Source organism: Scardinius erythrophthalmus, assembly GCF_964197995.2.
Source record: "Scardinius erythrophthalmus genome assembly, chromosome: 5".
Classification (NCBI taxonomy): Eukaryota; Metazoa; Chordata; class Actinopteri; order Cypriniformes; family Leuciscidae; genus Scardinius; species Scardinius erythrophthalmus.
This window is the reverse complement of record NC_138225.1, coordinates 25,531,501-25,548,343: the sequence shown is the minus strand read 5'-3', so window position 1 is coordinate 25,548,343 and position 16,843 is coordinate 25,531,501. Positions and strand designations below refer to the sequence as shown.

The window sequence follows — 16,843 nt, the reverse complement described above, 5'->3', positions numbered from 1 at the left end:
AAAGTTTGAGGTCTGTAGGTTTAAAAAAAAAAGAAAAAAAATACTTTTTTTCAGCAAGAATGCGTTAAATTGATCAAGTGACAGCGAACAAGTCGCACAAGTCGAACAAAAATGTCTTTCAAATAAATGCTGTTTTTTAAATGTTCTATTAATCAAAGAATCCTGAAAAAAAAAAACGATAAAAAAACAATAATATTAAGCAGGACAACTTTTTTTCGACATTGATAAGAAATGTTTCTTGAGCAGCAAATCAGCATATTAGAAGACTGAAGACTGGATTTTAAATTTAAATTTTAAAATATATTAAATTATAAAGCATTTATTTTAAATTGCAATAATATTTCACAACATTACTGTTTTTACTGATTTTCTGATCAAATAAATGCAGCCTTGGTGAGACTTCTTTCAAAAACATTTAAAACATTTTACAAACTTTGAATGGTAATGTATAAAAACAGCAATTTAATTACAATGTAATTAATTTCCCAGTCAATGGGGCTTTATTTCTTTTTTACCTGAAAGAATATCAAATACATTTTTTTTCTCAGTAGCTCAGATCTGAACAGTGATTAGACACGAATGAGATGAACAGAATCCTAAACATTAGCACAAATACAAAATCAGAGAGATTTTCATTCACATTCTTTAAATGTCACAGACAACCATGTTTAACCCATTTTCAGATTTTCACTTCTCAAAATAACACAATAAGAAACGTGGCTGTTTATGCATTGTAGAACTGTACCTGGTGTTTGATACATCATATACATGCATTTGTTCTGTGTGTGATTTAGTGTCAAGCTAAATCAGTGTTCTGAACACAGCCTGCACTAATAAAAACTTCAGCAAGTCCCCACTCCTCTCAAATCATGTGGCTGTTCACACGACAGAGGTCCAGCTACAGCAGTCCACTAGCCTGTTTTAAAGCGAGAGAGAATTATAGACTATTTCCCGTCCTTTGAAGTGTCCACTGACTTGTTCCGCTCCAGCTGTGTACTGAAGGACAAGTATTGTTGTGATTTTACTTTGCTGTCATGAACTCATCTTATCGTCCCTTTTGACTGGGCTCCGACCACATTCATCTAGTCTGAAACAACTGACTGAGTAAAAATTGACAGAGCACAATTTATGCCATCTTTAATCTTTTCAATCTCTGCAATCTTTGCTTTATGTTATAGCCTACTGATTTGATTATGTTATATTTGTTGTGATGCTATGTATTTTTAGCATTATTGTGTCGTTTTTAAATATCAGGATGCTATGCGTTGTAGTTATGCTGTATTTCATTATCTTTAAGGTTCAGTAAAGCGCTTTGCATGGCTTGACAGTGGTCTGTTATCTGCATGTTTTTCATTCCGGCTCCTTCTACTCTGGCTACGGCATGGCCGGGCACTGGCGACCCACGATGACACAGTCAGACCAAAGCGGATCAGAACCAGCCCCAGACAGGACATGTCTTTGGCCACGGCAATTTCAGAGAAGAGGGCATGATCTCGGGGCAGATTGATGGAGCTGTCGCTTGTCTCTAAGTCCCGGACCACAGCTAGAATCTCCTGACGGTCCGTCTGATGCACCATCCCACGAACATTCAACACAGCAGAGATATGTCTTCTCCTGTGATAGGAGAGAATGAGGGTGAGAGGGCATAATGCTTCATATTTTGTGTTGCATAATCAGAAAAGCATATCACTCTAGTTGCTTTTGTACAGAACAAGAATACATTATTCGTGGTTGAAAACAAAGTATATGAATAACAAATTAGAGTAGAGTCAATTAAAATATAGAGCTCACAAGAAATGGAAGAAAAACGTGCCAATAATAATCATCATTATCTTACAGCTATAAATGGCTGATATTATACCATTTATTAATAAAATATATAATTTTTGTATATACAAAAAAACAATTAAAGCAGTAAAAATGCTACAAGTGAGTTAGAGCATCACAACCAGTGTTATTTCTAACTATTACAGTATTTATTAATATTTTCTAATTAATAAATTCTCATTTTAATTTTAGTAATTTTAAGCTTTTGTCATTTTTATGTAGTTTTAATTGATTTTTATTTCAGTTTTAGTAGAACAACCTTATTTTAGTTTTTTTCTAAGGCAATATTTTTTATTTTTCAGTTTTTCATCTAATATTTAAATTTGGTTTTATCTATACATTACAAAAAATATCGTCTGATAAATATGGAACCGATATCATGCATTAAAAAAGATCATGTTGTCTTTCTTAGTAGTTTTCAACAAATTACCATTTTTTTAAAGAATCATTCACACCAATCAATTTCCTTTATTTAGATAAAGAGAAAAAAAGAAACTTTAAGATATACATTATATGATAATATTACTTTAAAAAGTCCATTATTTCAGGCAAAAGTAATTTGAGCAATGTAGTCCAAATGTGTTTCTTTGTAATGATCCCTTGACAGTGCTCATGGCTCAAAAAGCCAACTCGGAGTTAGCGCTCTGTACTAAGATGGCATGTCCTGCCTATAGATAACAATGTGACAGTGTTATCTGTGACAAACTTTAACATAGACAGACAGTAAAAAAACAGGAAACTACACTGCAAAGCACAAAGAAAAGTTAAGTAGCCTCCACTTTTTTGGCTTTTGATCTTTAGTTGGTGTGTGTGTGTGTGTGTATTTGATTGGAGTGTGGCACCAGTCAGTCTCCTGTGACCTGGCAGGAACAGGAAGTACTCCACAGCCACTTCCTGTCTGCTGAGGAGGGTCGTGCGTCAGCAAGCAGGAGCACTGCCAGCCAGTGACTGAGCACACACACTCACACATTTCTCTTCATCCAAACAAAAACACAACTAAAGTGGGGTCACATCTCACCCATTCCCCTGTTTACTGTCTGCTGTTCCCTCCCGTCCACATAAAGGAAAGTTGGCACTGAGACGGAGCATCACGGTAACTATTTTCAGTCAGACATTCTTAGAACGACCTCAGGAAACAGAGAGGTGTTGTGAAAAATAGTTCTCAAGGAAATAAGAGGGGAATTTTTCATGAATGAAAGCACTTTGAGATGACAGAGTTCAGGTTCTACCCTTCCGCAGGTCTAAAAGTGTTCAGTAAAATTGTATTAATGCAATTGTAAACTGACAAAGTTACCGAGTGCTCTAGGAGCTAATAAAACACTTTCCTTCTGGTTCATGCTATATAAAATCAACATCCGGTTCTACATTCGGCTTCAGTTTTATAGCAGTTTTTAAACAAAGCTTGGTTCTGGACTGGTCATCAAATTTCACTGGTCAAGTAGCTTTCTAAAGGGTCATTCACACAGAACGCATTTTTACTAGACGGATGTGTTTGACCACTGTAGTTCAACTGTTCATGCAATGAAGAGCATGCAGTGAGTGCATTTGTCTGAAGCATGGAGAGGGTTTATGAAAGTCAGAGAATCTGTATTTTCTCTCACTCCGCATTCATTTTGAGCGGATTTATGTCACTAGTTAGGAAAACCCGGAATGGAGTTGGAGCTGATCAGAAGGGGAGAATGTTAGGACCCAACCATACATTTGCCATTTCTTGGTATCCCTGCTAGTGCTTAAACCCTACGCAGTTTCATCACGGGCCTCTGAAAATGGTTTTGATGCTTATACCTTATATCTGGAAATTCCTTCACCAAAAGCCCAACTTCCATCTGAATAGAGGGAGTGTCCTCCAACGCTATGATGTCAGCCAGGTGAACAATCACACTGTCCAACCAGGAGGATGTTGATTCCTGAGAAAAGAAAAAGACAGAGTGAGGACATCATTTTCATTAACTAATTTTGCTGTTGGCATTTTTGGTTAAAATAAAATAAAATACTTCTGTTTAAACCTGATTTGAAATGGTTTTTCGCAAATCACAAATGCTTTTATTCTATTCACAGCCACGGTTTTATGCTTAATGATTATATACCTAAGAGTACTCTAATGTTGGGATGAAAAAAGAAAGTGTCAGCTTAAAGGAGAACTCCAGTCAATTTTAACATTGAGCTCATTTTTTTGTACATTTGGAGTGCTGTCAATACAGAGAACAACGACAAAAATCGGTGTTGCCTACACACGAGTGAATACCTGTGTTTACATCCTGTTTTCAGTTGAAGTCGAAAGTAGTCGATTGCCGAGTTCACGCACGTGATCATAGGTACTAAACCTATGCGCGTGAACTCGGCAACTAAACACAGGTATTTGCGCTGGCTTAAATAACATCATTTTTATTCATATCTTTCACATCTACTGCAGTCAGATTCACTCGTGTTCACTCCGAAGGAATCATTCACATTTTCTGTGCACTTGTAATGACACATCAAGGATGTTAAGAGGCTAAAAGCAGGTTTAGTACTTGCCCCATTGAAGTCAACAGGGTGCAAATTTTAAAAATAGAATAACTCTGTGTAGGCAACAACGATTTTTGTCGTTGTTCTCTGTATTGACAGCACTCCAAATGTACAAAAAAATGAGCTCAATGTTAAAATTGACCGGAGTTCTCCTTTAATAGAAAGTAAACATTTTCCACATAACAATTTAATCATCTATAATATTTGTATTTTTCACACTATAGATGCATCTTTGTACATTATATTTTGAGCATAAAAGGCATAATATGAAAGCTAGTGGCACTGACCAGATCTTTAAAAAGAGCCTTCAGCTGTTTGGCCTCATCCTGCAGACGGAAAGCCACTCTCTTCCTCATTTTGAGTGACGTACAGATGACCCGCCCCCTCATGATGGCACGAACATATTCAACCAGGACCCGCCTGTGCACCTCATTCACCAATGCCTGTCAGCCAATCAGATAATCAATCAACTGACCAACCAACCAATGAGCCTGTGAGCATGCGTGTGTCCTGGCATGCATGTACTGTAGGTCATACCTGATATGGAGGGCAGTCCATTCTTCTGAACTTTTTAAAGTGCTGTTTAATGGTCATCTCAATGCTCTCATAGGCCTCATTGTTATCCAGCCACTTCCTCTTCACCAGCTTATCGAAGAATGGCTGGAATCATGCCAGAAAATCATCAATGAATGCATTGGGAAACATTTCTAGGCCAGATGTGAACCTGTGCATATGTCTCACCCTGATGTGTTCAAACAGTATGTCTGAAAGAACTCGCACTGACTGGTTAACAATTCGCTCCAGAGAGGATTGAGCTCGCTGGGAGGCGTCCTCACTGCCAAGGGTGTCACACAGATGACAGCGCTCCACAAAATTCCTACACAGTTCAACACAGTTAAGTCATCTTATAATTTATTTCTTTTTAATCTCTGTGCTATTTCATTGCATTATTCTTTCTATGGTATTTGTATTATTCATTGATATATTTTACAAACTGAAATCCTTCACAAAACTTTTTTATGAGTTTTATATGTACATTTGGTTTACTGAGTTATGACTGTCCTGACTATCTATAGAATCATGATCTATTATTTTCTTTTTGTTATAAAAATACACTGAAAGAAATAACTCCGTATAGCATTCTCTTTAAACGAACGCTGAATATCTAAGATGTCAGATGTTTTACCTGTATTTTGAATTATACATTGCACTGTGTTTTACAGTTAAAGGAAATATCCTGGCAGAAAATTACCAAGTTTTTTTTTTCTTACAGTGTATTTTTAGTAAAAATCAAACAGATATGCCCAGTGATTTCTAGCCTAGCAAGAGATCTGCATTTCTCTGAAGAGCATCCATCTTCAAAAATATAAAATGTAGAAAATATAAATCTAAACTTATTTTCTTACAGTCGTCAAAAAAAAAAAAAAAAAAACTCCAAGTTGGGAGAGATTGGAATAAATAGACATGGTGAATAAGATGAAAAACCTGAATGGTGGAACACAGTTGACAAGAGAGATGGTCCTGGAGACATAACCATCCCCATGATCCCCAAACTCTGACTGCGTGTCATGAAACATCTCAACCTTTCTCTGGAAACTAAATACCACATAGACACACAAACACACACAAAATTCCATTATTTTTAGATTTCCCCTATTTAAAACAGAAATGAATAAGACACTTATAGAATATAATGGAGGAACTTAAATGGTTAGTTCACACAAAAATGAAAATTCTGTCATTAAATACTAACCCTCATGTTGATCCAAAAACCGTAAGACTTTCGTTCATCTTTGAAACACAAATGAAAATATTTTTAATGAAATCTGAGCAATTATGTCCCTCCATTGACATTTTACGCAACTGACACTTTGACCCTTCAAAAAGATCGTAAAACTAATCTATATGAATAGAGCGGTTTAGTCGATATTGAGACATGATCACTTTATATGATGAACAGATTTGATTAAGGCTTTTATTCACATATAAACATTCATCAATTCACACATCATTTATGGTAAAATGAAGCTCAAGCATGTTCGCTTGATGTGCAAGAATCAATGAGCTTCAGTCGTGTGTGTTACGTACACTGATCTATTACTAAATATTATATAGATCAGTGGTTACGCAGCATGGTTGAGCTTCGATAGAACCAATGAGTTTTGTTCTTGTGCATCAAGAACGTACGGTTATGCTTCTGTTTATGTTCGTTGATCAATGTTTATATGTGAATAAAAGCCTAAATTCAGTCTATTCTTTATATAATAAAGAATATTATAAAATATATATATATTATATATTATATATAATAAAGGATAATGCCAGCAGCCATATCACCCTGTAGCCCAAGGCTGGTTGCCCACTGAAGCTAAGCAGGGTTGAGCCTGGTCAGTACCTGGATGGGAGACCTCCTGGGAAAACCAGGTTGCTGCTGGAAGAGGTGTTAGTGAGGCCAGTAGGGAGTGCTCACCCTGTGGTCTGTGTGGGTCCTAACGCCCCAGTATAGTGACGGGGACACTATACTGTCAAAAAGCACCATCCTTCGGATGAGACGTCAAACTGAGGTCCTGACTCTCTGTGATCACAAACAATCCCAGGATGTCTTTCGAAACGAGTAGGGGTGTAACCCCCGCATCCTGGACAAATTTGCCCAGTGGCCTCTGTCCATCATGGCCTCCTAATCATCCCCATATATATATATATATATATATATATATATATATATATACATACATACATACATACATACATACATACATACATACACACACACACACACACACACACACACACACACACACACACACACACATATATATATATATACTAATTGGCTTCATCACTCTATCTCCTCTCCACCAATAAGCTGGTGTGTGGTGGGCGTTCTGGCGCAATATGGAATGCTGCACATTGGTGGTGGTTGAGGAAATTCCCCCTTCCATGTAAAGCGCTTTGAGTGCAGAAAAAAGCGCTATATAAATGTAATGAATTATTATTATTATTATTATTATTATTATAATTATTATAAAGCGATAGAGTCTCTTCAGAAAGTTTCGACAAAACCGATCAATTCATATGGATTCGTTTTTACGATCTCTTTATGAACTTTTTGAACCGTCAAAGTGGTAGTTTGTGTGGACTGTCAATAGAGGCACAGAAATCTCATAGATTTCATTAAAAAAATATCTTAATTTGTGTTTTGAAGATGAACAAAAGTCTTGAGGTTTTGGAACAACATGAGGGTGAGTAAATGATGATGGAATTTTCATTTTTAGGTGAACAAACTCATTAAGACTGAGACACAAATTAAAAACATTTTACCTTTACATTTCTGCATTTGGCAGACTCTTTTATGCAAAGTGCTTTACATTTTTTAGATTTATACATTTCAATCAGTTCTGGCAAGTTCCTGGGAGTCAAACCCATGACGTTGGCATTACAAACACCAAGCTCTACTGTTTGAGTTACTAGAATGCAAAAAAAGTGCTCATCGTTAGAAAGTTAGTTATTATTATATAATTATTAGTTATTGTGTTGACCATGTCAGATTCTCTTATGAAATAGCTTTAATTGTGTGGTGAAAAGTTTGACTACAATGCATTCTAACATGAATATATTTTAGGAGCTTTATGAAGTAAATATAATTTAAACATTTACTTATATGATAAGATCAATTAATACGAGTAGCCTACTTAAACATGATCATAATTTTTGCCATGGGTTTTTCATCATCAGCATCTTTATGATCATACTCTTACGTCCAGAGGCGCATTAATGCATGGGCTTCCATGGGCTGAGTTTTGTGGTCTGTGCGTGATTCAAATTCTCCGCTCTCACTCAAGTATTAAAGCTGCTGTCTGTTAATTTGATGGATGGACTTGCGCCTCGACTTTTGTTGTATCGAATATGATAATAATTAACAGTTTTATTTATGTCACCATCTTTGATATTACTTTAGTCCCTGTCACTATGGTTAGAGTTGATAGATCCCGTTGTATGTTCATACAGACAGTTTAGGAGACATTGTAAACCACTGTGTGAACAGGATATTTTTCGACACTCAAATTCTCAAATCATTCTCAAAACTGGCTTTGGTAAACTAATAATAATAATAGTAGTAATCATAATGTCTATTGAGAGTGACATTCTCCAAAAATGGGATTTTACTGACATTATCAAGGACATTTCAGCTAGAAAGACAAGGAAAAAACATTTCCATAGCTATGTCATTTGAATTTATTCATACATGAGCACAAATCAATATCTATGTATTGAACAATGGCCTAGTGACATTTTGTTGGGGGGGTCTCTGGTTATATAAAGGTGCCCCTGCTCATGTCCCCATCTCACCTGTGCAAGAAATCTGCAAGTCCATTCAAGGTGCAGCGAGCAACACGAGCTCCTAGTGGCTGACTGACAGCTGTCGATCTGTCCAAATCTACCTTCAGCCTCTGAAACACATAAAAAACACACACAGATGAATGAATGAAAATAATAAAACATTTAATTAAAAAAATATAAAAAGATATTCACAATCTTTGTGAAAAAAGTGTTCCTTCTAAACACACTCACTCACATTCACCAATATTTCTAAAAGTACAAAGTTTGAAGGCATGCATACAGTCAGTCCATATTCAGAAGAATGCAGTAGGCTAATAGCTGCACATGTGTAGGATTGTGGGTATGTTACCTGTATAACAGAACGGGCGAGGCCAGACTGATACTCTTCAATGTGCAGTGTCTGAGCCCATCGCTTTTCTTCATCATCCAAAACTTGTGAGAGCTCCATAGTCATCTTGTCCTGCAGAAACACACACAAAGTGGATATTATTTAACTCTTTGTTTCCAGAAATTAATAATTAATGCATACTTTGATTACTGATAATCAAGTGTTACCCAAACAGTTTCGACACAGTCCTGTTCCAGCCGGTCTATGACATCTTCAGGCAGGAGAGGATCTAACGCTTCACACACTATCGTGCCCATTGCTCCAACTGTAGCCAAGACGTCCCTATGAGACACTCACAGTCAGAACTAGTGCACGTTTGTGTGTCCATAAGTGTCTAGCGTGTCTAAGCTATAGCGTATTTGTGTTGTGCCGTGTTGGGGAACCAACAACTAGACACCGGTCAAGCTACCGTTTTAATTTTTTTAAGAAGTTCGTCCCTACAAGCAATAAAACAAAAAGCTAAGGAAGAGGACATTATATAAAATTCATTTTACTTCATAAATAAACTACCTAATGACATTTAATTGAATCAGAGCTGTATGTTTGCTGGTACTAAAACATGAATGAATGAGCAATCTCAAATAGGGTGACATTATCAAACTAGAAAAGGTAAATCTATACTAGTAAACAACAACTTCCTATTTTACATAACTGACTCGAAAATATTGTACAGGTATTTGTTTACATGAATGGTAAGATCAAACCAATTCACTAGAATAAATCAGACTTTCCAATGCTATACAAGGTCATTAACTGATTCACTAGTCCAACAATCATTTGTGGGTGTTAAGGGGCTTATTTCCCTACATACAATTTAATAACACTGTGACAAGCTCTTCTTTATTACTTTAATCTATTTTTTATTCTTTTTTAAAACTCTTCGATGGCCCCTGCACTTTCCGCACTCAATATAATATTCAACAATATATTCCATTACTGAAATACAGGATCATTTCTTTAATTAATTCCAGCAATATTTACTCAACAACACAAACAATATTTCATGTATTCTAGCTCTTCATGCATTTAACTCTTATGCTACAAATGAGAGAGATAGAGATATGACCAATTAGATGAGATGTACTGTTTGGTCACGCTATACAGTCACTCATTAGGAAACGTAGCTCTAAAAGATTAATTACTTAAAGTCACGATGAAACGGAAGTAGCGACTTCCATGGCATATTGTGACACATCAGTGTAATGGATTTTCGAAAAATTTAAAATGTAGGGCTTGGATTTTGAGATGTGGGTGTCGTGCTCCAAAATAGAGGCAGATGAGCGTGAGCTGGCAGGGGCAGGGTTTAAGCAGACTAAATGATTGGAGAAGTCCTGCATACATCATCAGAGAGAACGCTGTAGTTTTCACCAGGTCCAGTAATGAAGTTCTGATCAAAAATTACATGGATAAATAGAGAAATACATAAATCGTTCACAATATGGTCTATAACAAGCGTTTAGAAAACAGACAGGGTGAGTTTTCATTTAATACCAACTACTGTCATGCTACTGAAAAATTTAGTTAAGTTGATAGTGTGGCTACTTTTAGTACACCAGACCATCCATGTGTGTACAGTAATTCTCCCAGGTATTCTGTACCGGTGTTGTTCATTCTAATAAACAATGCATCTGATATTAATAGACGTGAGCTCATTCTTCCACTGGGTCATTAAAGCAAGAACCGTGTGAAATGTGATTGCAGGAAAGGTGTGTGAAAAAACAAAACACACCTCAGTTTCTATATACATGTGCATATACCTGTTGTAAATGTTGTAGATCCAGTCAAGCAGCGAGTATGTATCTGTGATTTGAATCGGGCCACAAGTGACAGTCTTCAGTCGTTTGGCAACAGCCCTGTGATAGCTCTGCATGTAGACCTGAAACACGGCAAACTCCTCGGGATAAACCGCCACCACATTCCGACGTGCCGCGTCCATATCCTCCACCACCCTGCCCCTCAAACGCTCCAAGTACATGCCCATCTGCCCTGCAGCGATGCCCCCCGGTTGTGGAAGACACCAGTCAGCTGCCTCTCCCACAGCCTCCACCCACCTTTGACGCAGTCTCCTGGGACGCTTGGAGGGCCGGGAATGGTCTTCAGATTGGTCACTGGCTTGGGCGTTGGATTGGGCCTCTTGTCGCAGGGCCCAAACCTTATCAGCCTGCTCTTCCTGTTGAATGACCAGCACCACCAGGCCAAGCTGAGGCCCGCTGCAGGGCTGGCGTAACGACTCCCTCACCACATCCCACATTTCTCTCTGAAGAGCCTCGTAAAGCAGCTCTACATCTTTCACTTTACGCAGCCCAGCGTCCCACATGCTTGGGCCAGAATCCTCACTGCCTGAACCAGGCAACAGGGGGAGCCAGAGAGGTGAAGTGAGTGTGTGAGGAGGTATATTGTTGGGCGTGGTTGAAGTGGGTGTGGTTTGTGTCCAGAAGGAGGGGTCAAGTTCACATTCTCTCTCCAGCTCTTGGATGTGCGTGACAGCAAACAGCAGGTCTCTCTGATTAACTAATTGTAGGATCTCCAACACTGAGTGAGAAAGAGAGAGATTGAGTAGTGTTTAATTTCATGTACAGCCATGTGTTTATTCGCTTGATGTGTTGTTGCCTTTGGAACAGGCAGTAGATTAACACAGTTTTTTCTCCTTGCGGTGAGCTTATCAGGTTGGATCTTCTGTACAAAGAAAGTATGTCATTTCCTGTCTCTGTGAAAGTGTTTGTTAATTGGCCAATGACTCACAGGGACCTTTGGACCTTGTTACTTCTCAAGCAAGGTGTTATGGGTCAATCATGGAGACCTGTGAGCATAATAGTTACACTCTGTACGTGCCGTAAAATGTACAAACAATTACAGACAATAATAAAAAAACAGTTGTACCTGATAGTGGCTCCCTGCGTTTGACCGGCTGTTCTTCTTCTACTAACTCTTGTTCGTCTTCCTGCGAGCTGCGGTTTGTTAGCGAGTCGCCTCTGAGTTTGCTCAGACTGACCATGCGTAGGAACGAGGGACGCCTGCGACTGTCTTCATCGTTTTCAGTGGTCAGATCACCTGTAGGTAGACTATCTCTTCGCTCACTTTCCTTACGACGACCTGCCAACCTGAGGGTTAAAAAATGGGTTAAGTAAAACTCCCTCTACAACAACAGCTGTAGAAAATATCTAGTCTCAGAAATAATGATCTATATAACAGTGATTCTCATCTGCTGGGTTTCAGGACTAATCTGAAAAAAGATCACACACACATACATACATATATATACATATATATATATATATATATGTATATATATATATACACACATACAGAATATATATATATATATATAGTACAATGTGTTTTGTGTAAATTGCAAAAAGAATGATGGCATCAAAATTAAAGTCGGCATTAAATGGAAATTCACCTTTTTTTCCAAATGCATGTTACTCTGCATCTTTAACGCACCTCTCTGGTGACATATACTGCTGATTGGACTTCTCGAATCATTTAGTCTGCTTAAACCCTCCCACTTTCTTATGGTCAATTGCAAGCTCGCATTCAGATAAAATCAGATCTGCCTGATTTTAATCATATTTGCGTTTAATTTTGTTTGATACACAATTGTAAAGACCAGTTGAAATGCACTGCTATAATATGCACATCCTAAAACACGTCACAGTCGCATTCTCACCTCAGTAAGGTCATGATCTCCTCAGAGGCACGTCGATAGTTCTTTTTTTGCTTTCCTGAGGAGGGTGTTGCCGGGAGAGTGGCACTCCGTAGTGAAGGACTGGCACCCCACACATTTCTTCCGGTCATACGCAGCCCTTTGCCTAATTTGCCAAGGGTCTTCAGTGGCGATGAGCCACAGATTCGCTCCAGAGTTCCTCTCTTTTCTTTTGATCCCTCAGTGACCTTTGACCCTCCACGCTGCTCTGCGTTTGCCTCATTCTCTAGTGCTTCGCTCACCTGAGAGGACCTTTGGTAGTCCTGTCCATTCTTCCAGACCTCGTCCTCTTCGTTATTCCACCCTTTGCCTGCCCACGCCCCTTCAAACGGATTCAGATCGGATGGTGGCAGAATGAGTTCCCCGTTGCTATGGTTGCTCTTTAGCATGAGCTCTCCATTAGTTAAGTTACTTTTTTGGAGATCACCATTGCTGTGGTTACTCTTGAACCTCCTGGGCAGCCTCTTGAGGATGGGCATTCTGGCTCTGGTTAACTAGAAGACGAAATGGACATCGTTACATTGGTCATAATTGTCTTGTTTCTAATTTTATTGAAATACATTTGCATTATATATTCTAAAGATCTCACATTACAGGTTTTTCCAAACAGTTTGTCACACATCTGCAGAAATAACTTTTTTAGTGTATTTATAATTTTAAAGTGTATTTTTTTTTTATTCCAATGAAATATATTTACATTTTAATACATTACATTTTTAATTATTGTTAAATGCATCTAAGTCATTCCAATTTGCAAGATTTTCTTGTATATTATGCCATGTCACCAAGCATGTCCTTAGTCCATTTGTCCAACTTAAAGGTAACCAGAGTTGAAACCCGTTTAAACCGCCTTCATCAGGTCTGTCTTAAATGACTTTGCCTTGTTGCATTTTCATTGTTCAGTATTCCGGTGAGTGGAGTGCATTAACAGCATATATGTGTGTATGTGTGTGTTCTTTGAAGACGTTAGCCGTTTTTTAAGCTCCTATAATGGAAGCTCCCATCCAGATGTGTCAGAATAGTTTCCTGTCCTCAAAGTTTCTCAAAACATACACACTCTTTACTCAAACACAAAAACTACACGCACTCACTTTCCAACACTGCTTTCTACAAAGTCTCTTGTGGGATTAATAAAGTATCTACCAACAAATTCTACACAATCTGCAATCTATATGTTAAAAATTGACTACTTTAGTAGTAAATCCTATCAAGATGTTACTACTGTGTTTAAGAATTTCTCATGCAATTTGAACAAAGCCTCTTAAAATATATATGAAGAAAAATAGGTAAAGACAGAGCAGGGAGGAAGGGAGAGGGAGGAAGGTGCTGTTGTGTAGCACACAGTGACCCCTGTGATTGTGTTTCAGCATCCCTGCCTTGCATTATTTCTGAGCAGAGTTCCCCTGGTGTGGCGGTTAAAGATCTGGGCTGGGAACCAAAAGGTTCTAGGTTCAAATCAATCACGAGCCATTACCATTGTACCCTTGAACAAGGTATGCGTGTCAGCTAAAATGACTACTTGCACCCCTAACCTATATTAAACTGACTAATTTGGTTATTTACTGTCTGGGTTCCAGGTGGACCATCTGTCAGTATTTTTGTTCTTACATAATTCCCGGTAACAGAAGAGAAATCATCACTTGTAAATGTTGTTTAGAACGGAAGAGATGTGTATTTCTTGAATAATATGTTTATGTTTAGAGACAGATAAACATTAAACAGACGGGGAAAAAATAATTTGTTTTTTCAATAAGCACTGTAGAATCACGGCTGCAACAAAATCTAATTGTCTGGACCAGATCTTTATTGCCTAAAGGAAATTAATTTAAATTAATTGCTGAGTTTTATCAAGATAAAAATGTGCCTGGCAAAGGATTTCATCATCATTATATAAACATCATATATATATATATATATACAGTGCTATGCATAAGTTTAGACACCCATGCTAAAGTTGACTAAAAAGAGGAATAAAAAAATCATCTTTTGGAAATTGAACTTAATGCCTTAATTTAAAAAATTAGGAAAAATCCAACCTTTAAGGACACCAATTTTCTTTGTGAATGAATAATGTATCATAAATAAATAAATGTTCTTCCTTAAAATACAGGGTGCATAAGTTTGGACACCCCTATGTTAAATTCCCATAGAGGCAGGCAGATTTTTATTTTTAAAGGCCAGTTACTTCATGGATCCAGGATACTATGCATCCTGATAACGTTCCCTTGGCCTTTGGAATTAAAATAGCCCCACATCATCACATAGCCTTCACCATACCTAGAGATTGGCATGGAGTACTTTCCATAAGATCATCTCTCAATGCAAATCAAACCAGCTCTTAGGCTAACTGAAATAAACCCATGCCAATCTCTAGGTATGGTGAAGGCTATGTGATGATGTGGGGCTATTTTAATTCCAAAGGCCAAGGGAACGTTATCAGGATGTATAGTATCCTGGATCCATGAAGTAACTGGCCTTTAAAAATAAAAATCTGCCTGCCTCTATGGGAATTTAACATAGGGGTGTCCAGACTTATGCACCCTGTATTTTAAGGAAGAATATTTATTTATTTACGATACATTATTCATTCACAAAGAAAATTGGTGTCCTTAAAGGGTGGATTTTTCCCAATTTTTTAAATTAAGGCATTAAGTTCAGTTTCCAAAAGATGATTTTTTATTCCTCTTTTTAGTCAACTTTAGTATGGGTGTCTAAACTTATGCATAGCAATGTATATATATATATATATATATATATATATATATATATATATATATATATATATATATATATATTCAGGATTCTTTGATGAAAAGAAAGTTAAAAAAACAGTATTTATTTAAAAAAGATATATTAATATTAATATTTATATTAATATAAAAAATAAAAATATTACTTTTTTTCAGCAAAGATGCATTAAAATTATCAAAAGTTACAAAAGATTTCTAATTCAGATTTTGAAAAAAATTTCAACATTGATAATAATAATTAATGTTTCTTGAGCAGCAAATTCCCATATTAAGAAGATTTCTGAAGGATCGTGTGACACTGAAGACTGGAGTAATGATGCTGAAAATTCAGATTTACCATCACAGGAAAAAATATTTTAAAATAGAAAGCAGTTATTTAAAATCTTAAATTGAATCACTTCTGTAATTTATCTGTATTAAGAAAGAAAATTGTAAAACTGAATTTATGGACTCATATTTCATTGACTGGTATGAAAAAAATGATAAAAATCCAAATATATGTATTGATTATAACACAAACGTACAAGAATGACATGCATCTCTTACCTTCTGCTGTAGTGGGCAGTCAGTTCAGGGCAAATCCATTCCAGTGTCTGTGCGAGTGATAGAGAGCCTATCAGTAAGAGAGGGCCGAAGTGTTTGTGTGTCTGTCTCCAAGAGTTTGGGGCCTTGTATTGGAATGTTGGAGGCAGCCATTCAGTTTGCTACCAGATGATGATGCATTTTCCTGAGGAAAAAGAGACACCCTCCCTAAACAAACACACACACTCACACAGACACACACACACACACACACAGACACACACACAGACACACACACACACACACAGACACACACACACACACACACACACACACACACACACACACACACACACACACACACACACACACACACACACACACACACACACACACACACACACACACACACACACACACACACACACACACACACACTTGCCTAGACACATAACACTTTATATACATACACACACACACACACACACACAACAAATAACATAACACAAGTACAGCTTCAAGTACACATACACTCATATATACTCGAGAGTTGAATGCACATAAACATGTTTAATTGAATGTATATGTGTGTATAGCAATGTATGTTTGCTTATGTTTGTGTTTTCTTTCAGGAGATTTTAACTCTCCTGCTAGGCTGTTGTTGAAAATAAGAACTTGTTCTTAAGTGACTTGCCTGGTTAAATAAAGGCAAATAAATAAATAAATTCACAGAGATAATGTTTTGACAACAGTTTTGATATCCACAGTTACTTGGTTTCACTGAGGTCTCAGAACAGTACA

The 16,843-nt window shown here is 37.2% G+C and overlaps 1 protein-coding gene across 1 annotated transcript; it reads right to left on the bottom strand.

Moving 5' to 3' along the window:
- Positions 1-469: 469 nt before the first annotated feature.
- exoc3l2a (exocyst complex component 3-like 2a) lies at positions 470-16,178 on the bottom strand. The gene is made up of 13 exons (XM_081365102.1): positions 16,067-16,178; positions 12,735-13,264; positions 11,945-12,165; positions 10,822-11,596; positions 9,232-9,346; positions 9,026-9,136; positions 8,686-8,786; positions 5,821-5,931; positions 5,077-5,212; positions 4,873-4,995; positions 4,623-4,778; positions 3,613-3,734; positions 470-1,614 (listed from the first exon to the last, which is right to left on the bottom strand). Exons 2-13 carry the CDS (start codon positions 13,247-13,249, stop codon positions 1,293-1,295), a joined length of 2,808 nt encoding a protein of 935 aa, XP_081221228.1. The 5' UTR covers positions 13,250-13,264; positions 16,067-16,178; the 3' UTR covers positions 470-1,292.
- Positions 16,179-16,843: the final 665 nt, after the last annotated feature.